The 16403-nt window shown below is 38.5% G+C and overlaps 1 protein-coding gene across 3 annotated transcripts in view; it reads right to left on the bottom strand.

Moving 5' to 3' along the window:
• The window catches only part of CFAP299 (cilia and flagella associated protein 299), a 633581-nt gene extending 617514 nt beyond the window's left edge, over window positions 1–16067 (bottom strand). For 2 of the 3 annotated variants that reach the window (XM_007447563.1, XM_007447562.1), the window contains exon 1: window positions 15917–16027. In XM_007447563.1, the coding sequence (XP_007447625.1) occupies window positions 15917–16027 (111 nt within the window). Of the gene's footprint in view, window positions 1–15916 lie in introns of all 3 variants that reach the window. The other variant, XM_007447561.1, reaches the window with a different exon arrangement.
• Window positions 16068–16403: the final 336 nt, after the last annotated feature.

Here is a 16403-nt window from a genome sequence, read left to right on the forward strand (position 1 = left end):
TTTGTTCATTTGTTTTGGTTTTTTTGATTCTACATATAAGTGAGATCATACAGTATCTGTCTTTCTCTGACTTATTTTACTAAGCATAATGCCCTTTAGGTCCATCCATGTTTTCAGAAATGGTACGACTTCATTCTTTTTTATGGCTGAGTAATATGCTATTGCAACCACATCTTCTTTATCCATTCATCTGTGGATGGGTGCTTAGGTTCCTTCTATATCTTGCCTACTGTAAATAATGCTATGATGAAAATAGGGGTACATGTCTTTTCAAATTAGTGTTTTTCATTTTCTTTGGATAAATACCCAAGAGTAGAACTGCTGGATTGTATGGTAGTTCTGGTTTTAATTTTTGAGGAATCCACAAATTTTTTTTGTGGATTTTTTTTCACTTTTCCACAGTGGCTGCGGCAATTTACATTCCCACCAACAGTACATGAAGGTTCCCTTTTCTCCACACCCTCGCCAATACTTGTTATTTGTTATTTGTTAATAGTAATTCTGAAAGTTGTGAGGTGATATCTCTTTGTGGGTTTGATTTGCATTTTCCTGATGACTAGTGATACTGAGCAGCTTTTCATATACCTCTTGGACATCTGTATATCTTCTGCGGAAAAATGTCTATTCAGATTCTCTGCCATTTCTTTAATCAGGTTGCTTGGGGGTTTTTTGATGTTGAGCTGTATGAGTTCTTTGTATATTTTGGATATTAACCCCTTCTCAGATATATCATTTGTAAATATATTCTCCATTCAGTACATGGCCTTTTTGTTTTGTTGATAGTTTCCTTTGTTGTACAAAAGCTTTTTAGCTTGATGTAATCCCATTTGTTTATTTTTGCTTTTGTTTTCCTTGCCTGGGGAGAAATATCCAAAAATATATTACCCAGACCAATGTCAAAGAGCACACTGTCTATGCTTTCTTCTAGAAGTTTCATGGTTACAGGTCTTACATTGAAGTCCTTTGGTGCATGGTGTGAGAAGGTAGTCCAGTTTGACCCTTTTGCATACAGCTATCCAGTTTTCCCAACAGCATTTATTGAAGAGGTTGTCTTTTTCCCACTGTATATTCTTATCTGCTTTGTCAAAGATTAATTTCCTATTAAAGTGTGGGTTCATTTCTGGGCTCTCTATTCTGTTCCATTGATCTATGTGTCTGTTTTTGTGCCAGTACCATGTTTTTTTGATCACCATAGCTTTGTATTATAGTTTGAAATCCAGCTTTGTTTCTTTATCAAGATTGTTTTGGATATTTGAAGTCTTCTGTGTTTCCATACAAATCTTAGAATTTGTTCTAGTTCTATGAAAAAATCCCATTGGTATTTTTATAGGGATTGCATTGAATCTGTAGATTGCCTTGGGTAGTATGGTCATTTTAACAATATTAATTCCTCCAATCCATGAGTACTGTGTATCTTTCCAGCTGTTAGTGTCACCTTCACTTTTCTTCATCAGTGTCTTAAGTTTTTCCAAGTACAGGTCTTCTACCTCCTTAGTTAGATTTATTCCTAACTATTTTATTCTTTTTGATGCAATTGCAAACAGGATTGTTTTCTTAGTTTCCCTTTCTGATAGTTCATTGTTAGCATATAGAAAAGCAACAGGTTTCTGTATATTAATTTTGTATACTGCAACTTTACCAAATCCCTGATGAGTCCTAGTAGTTTTTTGATGACATCTTTAGGATTTATTATGTATAGTATCATGTCATCTGCAAACAGGTACAATTTTACTTTTTCCTTTCCAGTTTGGATTCCTTTTATTTCTTCTTCTTCTCTGACTGCTGTGGTTAGGATTTACAATACTATGTTGAACAAAAGTGCCATGTGTGGGCATCCTTGTCTTACTCCTGATCTAAGAGGAAATGCTTTCAGCCTTCCACTGTTGAGTATGATGTTAGCTGTGGGCTTGTCATATATGGCCTTTATTATATTGAGGTATGTTTCCTTTATACCCACTTTGTTGAGAGTTTTTATCATAAATGGATATTGAATTTTGTCAAAAGCTTTTACTGCAACTATCGAAATGATCATATGATTTTCCTTCATCAGTTTGTTAATATGGTGTATCACTTTGATTGATTTGTGGATATTGAGCCATCCTTGCATCTCTGGGATAAATCTCACTTGATCATGCTGTATGATCTTTTCAATGTAGTGTTGAATTCAGTTTGCTAATATTTTGTTGAGAATTTTTGAGGCTATTGGGCTGTAATTTTATTTTTTGGTCTGATTTTGTCTGGTTTTGATATCTGGGTGATGCTCGCTTTGTAGAATGGGTTTGGAAGCATTACTTCTGCCTTAATTTTTTGAAGTGTTTGAAAGGTATAGGTGCTAACTCTTCTCTAAATATTTAGTAGAATTCACCTGAGAAGCCATCTGGTCCTGGGTTTTGGTTTGTTGGGAGTTTGTTTATTACTGATTCAGTTTCATTACTGGTAATTGGTCTGTTCATATTTTCTATTTCTTCCTGGTTCAGTTTTAGGACATTGTACATTTCTAGGAATTTGCCCACTTCTTCTAGGTTGTCCATTTTATTGGCATATAGGTGATCATAGTAGTCTCTTATGATCCTTTGTATTTTTGTGGTGTCAGTTGTAACTTCTCCTTTTTCATTTCTGATTTTATTTGTTTGGGCCCTCTTTCTTTTTTCTTTGATGAGACTGGCTAAAGGTTTATCAACTATGTTTATCTTTTCAAAGAAACAGCTCCTAGCTTCAATGATCTTTTCTATTGTTTTTCTAGTCTATACATCATTTATTTCTGCTCTGATCTTTATGATTTCTTTCTATTTACTCACTTTGGGTTATGTTTGTTCTTCTTTTTCTAGTTCCTTTAGGTGTAAGGTTAGGTTGTTTATTTGAGATTTTTCTTGTCTCTTGAAAACCTTCCTTCATTATACACTTCCCTCTTAGACCTGCTTTTGCTTCATCCCCTAGATTTTGGACTGCTGGGTTTTCTTTTTCATTTTCCTCCAGGAATATTTTAAATTTTCTCTTTGATTTCTTCAGTGATTTCACCATAATTTTTTTTTTTTTTTTTTTTGCGGTACGCGGGCCTCTCACTGCTGTGGCCTCTCCCATTGCGGAGCACAGGCTCCGGACGCGCAGGCCCAGTGGCCATGGCTAACGGGTCCAGCCGCTCCGCGGCATGTGGGATCCTCCCAGACCGGGGCACGAACCCATGTCCCCTGCATGGGCAGGCAGACTCTCAACCACTGCGCCACCAGGGAAGCCCCCACCATAATTTTTTGAAAGACATTTTTGCTGGATTAGCGTTCCAGGCTCACTTTTTACCTTTCAGCACTTTAGAGATGTCATCCCATTGTCCCATGACTTGTATTATTTCTGATGAGAAGTTCAATCTTTCCTGTCTGAACTCATCGTTGCATTCCTATGATAAATCACACTACTTAAGAGTAGTATTTAGTAGTCTCTGATCTATTATTTCTTAATATAGTCCTAGATTCATTTTTCACTTCTTTTCCTCCAGTTCATAAGTAAAATTAGTCTTTAGCTTTCCATTTTGTGCCATCCTTCTCTAGATTGATGTCAGGGTTACACAAGTCCTATAAAATGGTTTAAGAAAATTACATGCTTTTCTTTTCATTAATTTTTAATTATATAAGTCAGACATAAATACATTCTCCTTGTGAAAAAATTAACATGTGGCAGATGTAGTGAATTTGTATTCTGTCAGCTTAGCTAAGCTGGAGCTTTGTTTCCATAGTTTTTCTTCCTTAGATAGTTACAGGTTACAATGGGCCACAAGAGACATTTGCAATAGATTTGGAAGACAGAAAAGGAGAAGCCATATTGTTCTAGCTCTTATAGAAGCTTCTCCTGTACCTCCTCCAACTCCTGGGCCAAGTGCATGAGAATGTTAAGCTCTGTCACTAAAGGTGTCAGCTTCTTCTGCAGATCTCTTCTACCATCAAAGTTGGAGGTGTGAAAGAGGTGAGGGCCTGATCCAAGTTCCAGTTTGTCCTTATGAATTCTAGCTCATCCTTGCAGGTCTGTTTGCCCTTGTTTCCCATAATTCTCATGTATGTTTCCTTCTTGGCTGTCTGTCCTAATGACTTCAGGTTCCAGCACCAGACACCAAAGAAACAGCCTTTCATTGACCATTTAAACAGTTCTCATAATTGTGTAGGGGCAAATCTCTATAAAAAAAGTAAATACATGTGACACACATATATCTACATCTACATATATATGAATGTGTGTGTGTTCTGCTTCTCTGACTGAACCCTGAATGAGTCACAATTAGCTATTGGCAATGGTTCCAGAGGAATAGAAATTTAAGGGTGGGTTCTCTGAGTTGGTTCTGGGTTACCTAGAATTGGTTCTCTGATCTTATTAAAAGTATTACAGGGCTTCCCTGGTGGCGCAGTGGTTGGGAGTCCGCCTGCCGATGCAGGGGGCACGGGTTCGCCAAACAAGAATTCGATAAAGACTTAATACTCCTTCTTAAAAAAAAAAAAAAAAAAAAAAAAAAAAAATAAATAAATAGAATTGAAAATAAAAACACTGGGCCCCACGAAACCAAAAAAAAAAAAAAAAAAAGTATTACAAGCCCTGTTTACAGTAGAAAAGATTATACTGTAGTCAGTGAAATGCAGAGGCCAAGTTATTTATCACCTTTAGAGACATGCAATGAAAACAGAGCTTTAGGTAACCAAGTGTTTGCTGCCAGAGGACAATTTAGTGGCAATAAGAAACATAACGATATTGGTTGCTTCCAAGTGTGTTGAAGGCCTTGGGAAAAGAAAATGAGAAGCTCACAGTTTGGGGATTAGCCAGCCATTTGGTGGCAGGTTAGTTACACAGGACTACCCACACTATGGAAGGGGAAAATATTTGACATAATTTCATGATTTTTAAAAGCTTTTTTCCATAAAGATATTATGCCATATATATATACAACTTTTCAAATAATTATTATCTTTTAGTGTCCATATAAGAATTACCCGTTTGTTAAATTTGCTCATTTTTCTATTGTATTTTATTTATTTACTATTGATTTATAAAGCTATATTCTATACAGCAAGTCCTTGTTGAGTATACATTTTACAAATATTTATTCTCAGCTAGTTGCTTATCTTTTGATTTATATTTTGTCATACAGAGTTTTAAAATTTTGGCAAGGAAATTGTATATGAAACCTTAATAAAATACACAGAAAAACTGCATCAGTGCATTTAATAGAGAAAAGAAAGCTTGAAAATAAACAGCTAACCATTCAACTAGAGAAAGAATAACAAAATACACCAAAATGATATAGAAGGAAAGAATTAATAAAAACAACTGAATGAATTGTTCATTATGAAACTGAATAAAATAGAAATCAAAATATACAAATCCAGTCAGCTTTAATTGTCTAATGAAAGCCAAGCGCTTATTCTGTTTTTTTTTTAATTGAAGTTTAGTTGATTTCAAGAGCTTCCTTTTTTTCTTTACTATTTACTTATTTATTTATTTGGCTGCACTGGGCCTTAGTTGCGGCACCCAGGATCTTCATTGCAGTACATGGGATCTTTAGTTGAGGCATGCGGGATCTTTAGTTGTGGCTTATCGATCTAGTTCCTTGACCAGGGATCAAACCCGGGCCCCCTGCACTGGGAGCGCAAAGTCTTAGCCACTGGACCACCAGGGAAGTCCCTCAAGAGCTTATTCTTTTAAAATACCAATAAAATAGATAACATTTGGCAAGATTTATGGTGGAAAAGAAGGAATGCCCAACAATTTTAGAGATCAGAAAAGAGCCGTAACAACAGATAAAAGAAAACTACATACAAGTTTATAGTAATAATTTGAAAATCTGTGTAAAAATATATGAAGCATTTGTTCAAGTTATGAATTCAGAAGAGATCTGTAGGTGGTTTTATGAGTCCTTGATTTTTCCCCAAAAATGTCTTCAGTTTGCATTCCCATTTGAATATTAGTTTATTTAGTCAGAGTCCAGGCAGGAAATAGATGATGTATTTAAATGGAGTAACTGAAGGAAACTGAATGGCTGAGTTAATTTACAAAGGTATTCACCAGGTTAAGAGAAATCCAAGTGGGACAATGAAATACCCTGCAGCTAGCAACAGCAGTAAGCTACTGTATTAGTAGCCATTAACCTATGCAAATGAGGTAAGGGGAGGGAGCAACTAATAGGACAGAGGGAGATGGCTGTAGGACAGTGTTATCAGACCCTGAGTTTTGGCTTGGTGGAAGAAAATATCGACTGCTAACCTGCAGCATAGTACGGAAGGAGTCTGAAAAACAATGCCCAGCCTCCTGGCTTCTAATTTCTTACTGGTGCCTCTTATTGGCTGAACCCAACTGGCCAAATGTAAAGGGAGTCCAGTTGAAGTAGTCAACAGAAATCAACCTCCTGGGGCACACAGCACAGAGCACGTTGGGGTACGACAGAACTCAAGGTAAGACAGAATCTCAGGGGCCAAACAGGGACAGAATACAGCCAGGGACAGAATTTTAGGCTCAAAGTAGAATTTCCTAAGAAGTTTAAAGATATTACTCCATTTCCTTCTAGGAATCACTATTAGGAATGCAAAGTCTAGGATCAAGCTGATTCCCATTTACAGGTTATTTGTTGACACTCTGAATTATTTTTTAAATTGTGGTAAAATATACATGACATAAAACTAACCATTTTAAGTATACAGTACTAAGTATACAGTACTTAGTATACAGTAATAGTATACTAAGTATACAGTACTAGTATACTTAGTATACTAAGTGTAAGTATACAGTACTTACAGTACTTAAGTATACAGTATTAAGTACATTCATGTTATTGTGACATTATCATCACTACCATCCGCCACCACAACTCTTTTTATCTTACAAAACTGAAACTATGTGCCAGTTAAACAGCTCCCCATCTTCCCTTCCCCCAAGACCCTGGCAATGACCATTCTACTTTCTGTCTCCATGAATTTGACTACCCTAGGCACCCCATATAAGTGGAATTACACAGTGTTTGTCTTTTTGTGGCTACTTATTTTGCTTAGAATAATGTCCTCAAGACTTCCATGTTGTAGCATGTTTCAGAATTTCCTTCATTTTACCGGCTTAATAATATTCCATTGTAGATATATACCACATTCTATTTATGCATTCATCCATCAGTAGACACTTGGGTTGTTTCTACCTTTGGCAATTGTGAATAATGCTACTATCAACATAGTATACATGAGTATACAAATATCTGTTCAAGTTCCTGCTTTCAATTCTTTTGGCTACATAGTATCCAGAAATGGAATCTCTAGATCATATGGTAATTTTCTTTCTAATTTTTTGAGGAGCTGCCATACTATTTCCGTAATGGCTGCACCTTTTTACATTCCCACCAGCAGTGTACAGTGTTCCAGTCTCTCCACATCCTCACCAACACCTGTCATTTTCTACTTTTTTTTTGATAATAGCTATCCTAATGGGTGTGAAATGATATGCCATTGTGGTTTTGACTTGCATTTCCCTAATGATTAATGATGTTGACACCTTTTTATGTGCTTATTGGTCATTTGCGTACATTCTTTGGAGAAACATCTTTTCGAGTTCTTTGCCCAATTTTTAATTGGATTATTTGCTTTTGTGTTGTTCAACTGTAGTTTTTTCCATATTCTGGATATTAACCCCTATCAGATATATAATTTGCAAATATTTCCTCCCATTCTATGGGTTGCCTTTTAACTCTATTGATGGTGTCTTTCAATACACAAAAGTTTTTAATTTTGATGTCATGTAATTTGAATTATTTTTGAACTATCATTTTATTCTCAGAGTTCTGTAATTCTACCACTATCTGCCAAGGTGTGGATCTTTTTCATTCATCCTACTAAGCAAGTGATTGTAAGATGGGCACTTACAATCTTGCACTTATCTCCAACACAGAGAATTTTTGTTGTTATTGTTATTTCATTGATTATTTTATCCCCTTCATTTTCTGTATAATTTCTTTCTGGAATGTCTATTAGATAAATATTGAGCCTCCTGGAATTACTTGTTCATACTTTCCTTCATATAATTCTTATTTTCCTCATTTTTTTCTTACTGCATTCTGGGTAATTACATCAACTTTAACTTCCAGATCATTAAATTTTCCTTTAAAAGTGACACTGTCCTTCCATTAGTTACCTCTTTTAAAAATGTCATCAAGTTTTTAATTTCTAAGAATTCTTTCTTGCTCTCTGATTGCTCCCTTTTCATACCAGTCTATTATTTTGCTTACAGACTTCATATTATACATATTAAAATGCCTGTAAGGTAGAAAATTGGAATTTATTTAAAGTTGCCTCAGGGTTTTGAGTGTTTTGTTTTGTCTGACATTACTTGTTCTCCTTATTCATCTTAGGCCCTCTCTTTCATGCTCCTGTGTTCCCTCAAACATCTGGGAATACATAGTTATGAATAGAGAACTGGGTAATTAGCCAAGTCATTAGCATGGATTCCCTCTATAGTCGTACAGATCTGATTCCCTAACTGATTTCTCCTCTGAATAGATGAACTGAGGAAGTTATGTGTAAAAGAGCAGAGTAAAGCAATGTACAGACTCCACTTGAGGATGCGCACATGAAGAAGGAAGGCGGTCTGGGGTAAATCCCACCCTCTCCAACCTAATTACCAAAATAAGAAGGACTTGGTAATAAGTGTAACTCTCTCCAGATTTTCTTCTCCTCTCCAACATCTACTCTGGACTTCTAGCACTATCTGGCTACTTTACACTTAGTTTTGATTATCTCTCAAGCCCCTTTACCTGCTCCAGGACTCCTTGCTAGGCACTTTTTTTAGAGAGCAGTTCTCTCATTTACCCTTGGGTTAAACATTGTAGGTATATGCTGGGGATAGGATACACCTCTGGCTTAGCTAATGCAGAATTAACTTCTTTAATCAATTATAGGTTCTCTCTTGCTCTTTGTATTATTGTTACCTCTGACTTTTCTCTAAATCTGCTTTTACCTTCCCGACACTGTTCTTATTTATTAATTTTGAGCTATGGTTTTCGCTATCTTGTCAATCTCTAACATCAGAAATAAGCACAATTTCTAATCCTGTAGAGTAGCATCCTTTCATGTCTCCTAGTGCTATTATAGATTTTTCTATTTCATATTTAAATGGAAAATGGCTAGACAGATGACAGGTAGGAAGGAAAGGAAGGAGGGAGGAAGGGGGGGAGGGTGAGAGGGAGGGAAGGAAGGAAGCAGCAAGCAAGGAAGGAAGGAAGCAAGCTTGATTATATCCAGGGCTCTACAAGTCACAGTGTCTACTTCAGCCACAACTTTTTCTTTTTTTAATATAACTAAAAAGTTTCAGAAAAAATCTTCTTGCCTCTAGTTGTAAAACAATCCAATCCATCCTTCCAATGGAAGACTGAATGATTAAACCAGAAAGTGTCCATTGGATTTAGTGACACATCCCTCACTTGTCACCATGGCAAGAACAATTTCTATTGAATGTGAAGATGGGAGCCAGCTAGCAGTGGGTTGAAAAATGGAAGATGGAGGGAATGAAGATTAAGGATTTTACAATTCATTCAAAAAGGATAACTGTAAAAAAGGAAGAAAAGACAGACATGGAGGGGAGAATGGGAGATACCTCACTGAGCACAGAAGGGACTGTTGGAATTAAAGGTGAGAGGAGCTAATCAATAGAGGTAGTTCCCTAAATACATGAAGGGAAAGGGTAGAGAATGCAAGTGACCATCATCAATCAAGCCTATTAGTTGTAAACAGCAGGGTTTACTGTAGCCAGTCCAAGCATAAAAAGGAATTATTAAAATACAATAGCTCAAAAGATCCCTGGGAAAGTGAAATTTGAAGCCTACACAGCCAGAAACAATACTCTAAGCCATACAAACTATTTCAGCAAATATCCCTCACTGCCACCAGTGAAAACATATACTGCAACTCACCATGTTGACCTAGGACATTACACGGCCGAATTTCTGCCACTGCATCAACTGAAAGTCAAGAGCCTCAACCACCTCATTCAATACAAAATGGATTCTACATGGTGCTTTCTTCCTCATGTCACTCTTTTCCTATACAGCAGTCTCATGTAGGTGTATATGATTAGCAGTGCCTAAGTCACACAAAGATACACTAGCAGCAAGGAAAACTGAGAAGATGAATTTCTGTCTCTACCTTAGGGAGGTGGGACTCAGAGTTGGGAAAATTCCCAAAACATTATAATGATAATGGGTGTTCAAATGCCAGATTCAGTATATTCAGATAGGCACCACGCATGGTAGACACCATTAACACAGGCGGGAAGGAAGAGAGGATGGGCAGAAATTAAGGTGGTTTTATAAGTTTCATGGTAGAAAACTGAAGAGGGTTCCAGCCTGATTGACTCTTTTTGTTGATTTGGAAGATGAAGTCATCCACTAAGAGCCTGAAAAGAGGAAAGAAAGTTTGAAAAACAAGCTGGGGGTAGGGGGGCGGGGAGGGGGGAATCAAGGAAGAGCAATAGGCAATTCTCAAAAGAAATGCAAATGGCCAGGAAAAATTTAAAAGATGGTCAACCTCACTAATAATCAGAGAAATTAAAATTAAAACGAGTTTTTTTTCACCATATGATTTGACAAAAAATAAAAGGGTCGACAATATCAAGTGCTGGTGACTGTCTGAGAGAAAAGGTGTCTCATACATGCTGGTGGGAGAGTAAATGACTACTCTGGAGGGCACTTTGACCATGTTTATTATGACCCATCAATTCTACTTTTTGATTCATTTACAACTGCACACAAAGAGGATGTACAAAAGATGCTCATTTCACTGTTGTTTGAGATATTGCAATAAGGAAAATGAACTTCCAAAGGACCAACCTAAGTAAACAATGGATTCAATGGAGCCACTTATAAAGAATAGGAAGATCTATATAGAGTGACATTAAATGGCCTCCAAGATTTAATGTCAATTTTTTTTGTTACAGAAAGATATAAATATTACCTTTTGTGTAGAAAATATAAATGAAGAATAATATATATATTTACATATAATGAAAATATTTATGTAGTATAATACTGCAGCCCATGTGCCCTGGAGCCCTCGCTCCGCAACAGGGGAAGCTACGACAATGAGAAGCCCCCGCCCTCCGCAACTAGAGGAAGCCCGTGTGCAGCAACAAAGACCCAATGCAGCCATAAATAAATAAATAAATAAATAAATAAAATTTATTAAAAATATATATATTTTTGAAGACTACTCAGATGTATGCAAGAAGAAGAAAGATACTGGGGTAAACTTCAGCCCTTGTTGCTGCAGCTTGACTCAGAACCACACAAATACCATCTCCTACCTCCACCACCTAGTCTAGATTCCCCTCACCCTCAACTAACACCTCTACTGGTCTTGGTAGCATATCAAGTGGTGTGAGCCAGACCCTCATTCCTGAGGGCTCTGAACCCCTGGTCACCATGCCCTTTTCAAGTCTGGCTTGCTGCCCTTGTACATTTACCACCACAACTGAGAAAGAGATTACCAAGAGGCATCCAAGTGAGTCACCAGAATTCCAAACACATTCCTTCATGACTGATTTTATAAGTCCTAACTTTTCCTGACAGTAAAGCTCAATTAAAATTGAGATGGTGACTCTCTTCTTGCCTACTGATTCCTAGACAAGGAGCCTGAAGATTCCAGGCAAGAGTTATAACTTCTAATTCACGTGACTCTCACCAAGTCACCTGATGGCATGTTTCCCCATTTAGCATCAGGACAATTAACCCGCAGAGCCCCCAGTGAGGAAAGAAAATCCAAATTCTTTGGGTTAGGTGCTTTAACCTCTTAGTTCCCAGAAAAAGGGAACAAAGCTCAGTGCAAAGATCTTGGATGCTAAGTATATGCTGTATCATGGTGGATGGCACCCATTCTCTGAAACTACCATCTCCAAACTGGCACTTCATTTATGCTTTTAGCAACCCATTCCAATGCTCTATCTGCTGGCAGCTCTGAATGTTTCTGAATATATTATTAAAAGTGAACCACATGCTCAGGTCCTTACTCCCACAGCTCCTCTGTTGTAGCCTAGGTCCCTAGTCTGACACAGTGGTAAATGGGACCCTGTGCCTGTGGATGAAATAGTAATTCCATAAGACCCCATCTATAGATGCTATGCAATTCCCATCAAGATTTTAATGACATTTTTTTTACAGAAGTAGAAAAAAAAATCCTAAAATTTATATGGAACTACAAAAGACCCCAAAGAGTCAAAGTAATCTTGGAAAAGAACAACAAACTGGGAGGCATCACAATTCCTGATTTCAAGCTATATTAGGAAATTACTATAGTAATCAAAATAGTATGGTAATGGCATAAAACAGACACATAGACCAATGGAACATAATTGAGAGCCCAGAAATAAACCCATGCATATGGTCAACTAACATTTGACAAGTGAACCAAGAATATTCAATAAAGAAAAGACAGTCTTTTCCATAAGCGGTGCTAGGAAAATTTGATAGTCACATGTAAAATAATGAAACTAGACCCAAATCTTACATGACTCACAAAAATTAACTTGAAATGGATTAAAGACTTAAATGTAAAACCTGAAACCATAAAACTCATAGAAGAAAGCAGGAAAAAAGCTCATTGAAGGGTCTAGGCAATGATTTTTTGGATTTGATGCCAAAAGCATAAGCAACAAAATCAAAAGTAAATAAGTGGGACTACATCAAACTAAAAAGTTTCTGCACAGCAAAATGATCAACAAAATGAAAAGGCCACCTATGGAATGGAAATCATATATCTGATAAGGAGTTAAAATCCAAAATATAAAAAAAAGTAAAACTCATACAACTCAATAGCAGAAAAATAAACAATCTAATTTAAAAATGGACAAAGAACCTGAATAGACATATTGTCCCAAGAAGATATTCAAATGGCCAACAGGTACATGACAAGGTGCTCAACATCACTAATCAGTAGGGTGAAAATCAAAATCACAATGAGATACTACCACAGCCTGTTAGAATGGCTATCATCAAAAAGACAAGAGGTAACAAATGCTAGTGAGGATATGGAGAAAAGGAAATGCTTGCAGCCACTATGGAAAACAATATGAAGTTCCTCAAAAAATTACAACTAGAACTACCACACAAGCCAGCAATTCCACTTCTGGGAATACATCCATAGGAAACAGAAATACTATGTTGAAGAGATATCTGCACCCCCATGGTCATTATAGCATTATTTACAACTGCTAAGACATGGAAACAACAACATAAGAGTCCATCAACAGATCAATGGATAAAGAAAAGTGGTGTACCATTCAGCCATACTGAATACTATTCAGCCATGAAAAAGAAGGAAATTCTGCCATCATCAACGACATGGATGGACCTTGAGGACATTATGCTAAGTGAAATAAGACTAAGAAAGACAAATACTGTATCTCACTTATATGTGGAATCTAAAAACAAACAAACAAACACACAAAAAAACAAACTCAAAGAGATCAGATATGTGGTTACCAGATGAAGGGATTGGATGTCTGTGGTCAAAAGGTACAAACTTCCAGGTATAAATTAGGACTGGAGATGTAATGCACAACCTGATGACTAGGGCTACCACTGCTGGGTGGTAGAGCTGAACGTTGCCAAGAGAATAAATCCTAAAAGTTCTCATCACAAGGAAAACACCATTTTTTCTTTTTTTCTCTTTCATCTACATCTAAACTTATTGCGGTAATCATTTTGCAAAATATGTAAGTTAAGTCATTATGCTCTATACCTTAAACTTAGGCAGTGCTATATGTCAATGAGATCTCAATAAAGCCAAGAGAAAAAAATATTCCATTAGGTAGCAGAGCAGTGTTATGACTACAGCCAGAAGAGGCAAACCCATTACTACTAAATGTGGCTGTTCTTATCACACTGAATTGCTGACCCTTCCAAAGTTGAAGGGGCCCAATGCTTTCAGTTGCTACCAAGTGGCTAGTTGGTTCCCTTGAAAAATGGTGCTATATCGGAGGCATTCGACAGTTGAATGCCTGTCATCCAAGTTGGACATTCTGAGGTAGCTACATCAGCCTTGGCAAGTGGGAGCCCACCCTACTGGGCCCATGTGTAGCCTCCATCTTCCTCCCTGTGCCCATCATGCCAGCACTAAGGTGGCCAATGAAAGAGGCTGGCTGACAGCAACTGTCTTAACCAATGCCAAATTTAAAAGTAAATTTCTTTACCTTTCGCCTAAACATGGTCACCATTTCCCATTTTGCAGACCTTTAAAATTCTGATTGATGAAACAAAGTATTAATTTCTCACTCCTAATCAACATTAATGCTCTTAGTTTCTAATTCACGTGAAAGAAAAAAAGAAAACTCTGCCTTTAAAAATGTTGAAACCCTTCTTAAGGATATCAAGCTTAAGCTTGGCAATTTTCCACAAGTGCTACAAAGATGATTACAGCCTATTGGGATATTTATTGTCTATATTTCATTCTTGTTTATTTAGATACTCAAAACCTTAGATGCAAACATTGTTTGGCACCACTACTATTTCCCCTTCATTGCAGTGACTTCCATGCAAAGCATAAAACGGAACCTTCATGATTTTAAACATGTTATCTGTATAAAATATTCAAAAGCTTGTTTTTGAAATCAGAAGATATGTTGGAAATACCACCTGGCTTTTTTTAACAGTTAATTACAGAAAGATCAAATTATCTGTCCAAGGTCACACCACTTGTTCTTAGCAGAGATAGGACTAAAATTAGATGATTCTAGTTCCTTAAAATTACGTTCCTATCTAGAACATGAATGTGTTTTGGAGGATCAGCACTTTTCAGACCTTGGAATCTACACTGAAGTAAAATCTCACTTTGAACACGATCACTGTCCAAAAATTTCAGTCCCCTAAACGGTTGAATCACGTTGTTGCACATAAGGAGTTTGGGGATTGGCTGCAGGATACAAATCCTTCTCAGACTCAGGTGTGGTGCGACCCCAAACACAGGCCCTTGTTCTTTCTGGCCTAAATAGAGAGGGGCAATTGATGGCTCTGTGGCATGGCTCCAGGGCAGGAGAATCCAAGTCAGTGCCCATTTAGTCGGCACTGGTCTGGGAATACGCCAGGGCTCTAGGGACCACCGTCCACCTCCTGCTTCCCAGGACCCGTAGTAGTCTATTATTTTCTCCGCTCAACTTGGTTCTCCCTGAAGAGCACAAGAACTCCATCCCTCCGCGCCGCTCCCCCCTCCGCCCCCTATCACTTCCTGCCCATCCCCACACCTTTAAGAAGCAGGTCGGAGGATGGCTGCTGAGGAAGACAGCAGCCAATCCCAATTACGTCCGATTTTGCTGTGTTGCAGGATTTTTTTTTTTTAACTATCAACAATAGTTGTGAACAATCAACTCAAAAATGAATCAGCTCATGCCTGCAATGCCAGGGAGCTGTAACGTGCACCCGTAATTAAAGGGCTTTGTGAGTCAACGAGCTTGCGGTGGAAGTTCATGGAACCAAATGCCCAGTATATACTAGATACACCTGGAAGGATACTGTCTTCTGTTCTTTAGTACAAACTGGCAAAAGAGAGAGAAACAGTGTCAGACCTGAATTGCAGCCCCCGGAAGGGTCTCAGTGGGTCTCGGAATCCAGCCCCGTTCCTCAAAGGAGCAGGACTTTGGAAAGGGCACGGGCCAGGAGCGGGGCGACGGAGGCCGCCGTACAGACATTCCAGGCCCCGCAGCGAGTGTACGTGCGCGCGCGTGCGCGGTTCTGTGCCGGGTCACGGACGCCAGGGCCCCGAATTCTGTACGGACCCAGGCCCCGCCGTACAGCAGTCGGGAAACTGCGGGGTCTGCCGTTCCCGCGGTCCGCCGCCAGGGGGCGAACACCCCACGACGCGGGGGCTCGGGAGGCACCGAGGAACGCGAAGCTGTGGCCACCCTGCGGGGCTGCCGCCCTTACCTCCAGGTAGTACAAGTCCAGTGTAGTGATCTGCGAGTCCAGGAAATCTTCATAGGTGTTGAACTGAGTGACTATATTGTCCACGGTGGTCGACCCCTCTTCCTGATCCATTGCGGTTACCTTGGTCGGAGCGTCCCCAGCAACGGAGGCGGGGGGGGGGGGGGGGGGGGAGGAGGGTACCAAATGCGGGGTGAGCCTGCGGCGGGGTGGCAGGGTCAGAAGGTTCCACCCACTTCGTCCCTTCCAATCAGTTGGGAACCGGTGCGGAGCTTTGGACGTTAATCCCACCCCCGTGTCTTGCTAGCGTTTCAGGCTTCTTCTAACTCCTAGGAACGCCGTCTCAAATTACCCAATCCAAGTTCAGGTCTGACACCGTCAATTGACTCGAACTTCGGCGAAACATGCAGCCACGGGAGAGATGCAAATTGCAATCCAAAATTTAAAAGAATATGTAGACAAAATACTATAGATCAAAGCTTCTAATCTT

This window comes from Lipotes vexillifer, unplaced genomic scaffold, assembly GCF_000442215.2.
Source record: "Lipotes vexillifer unplaced genomic scaffold, Lipotes_vexillifer_v1.1 scaffold272, whole genome shotgun sequence".
Taxonomy (NCBI): domain Eukaryota; kingdom Metazoa; phylum Chordata; class Mammalia; order Artiodactyla; family Lipotidae; genus Lipotes; species Lipotes vexillifer.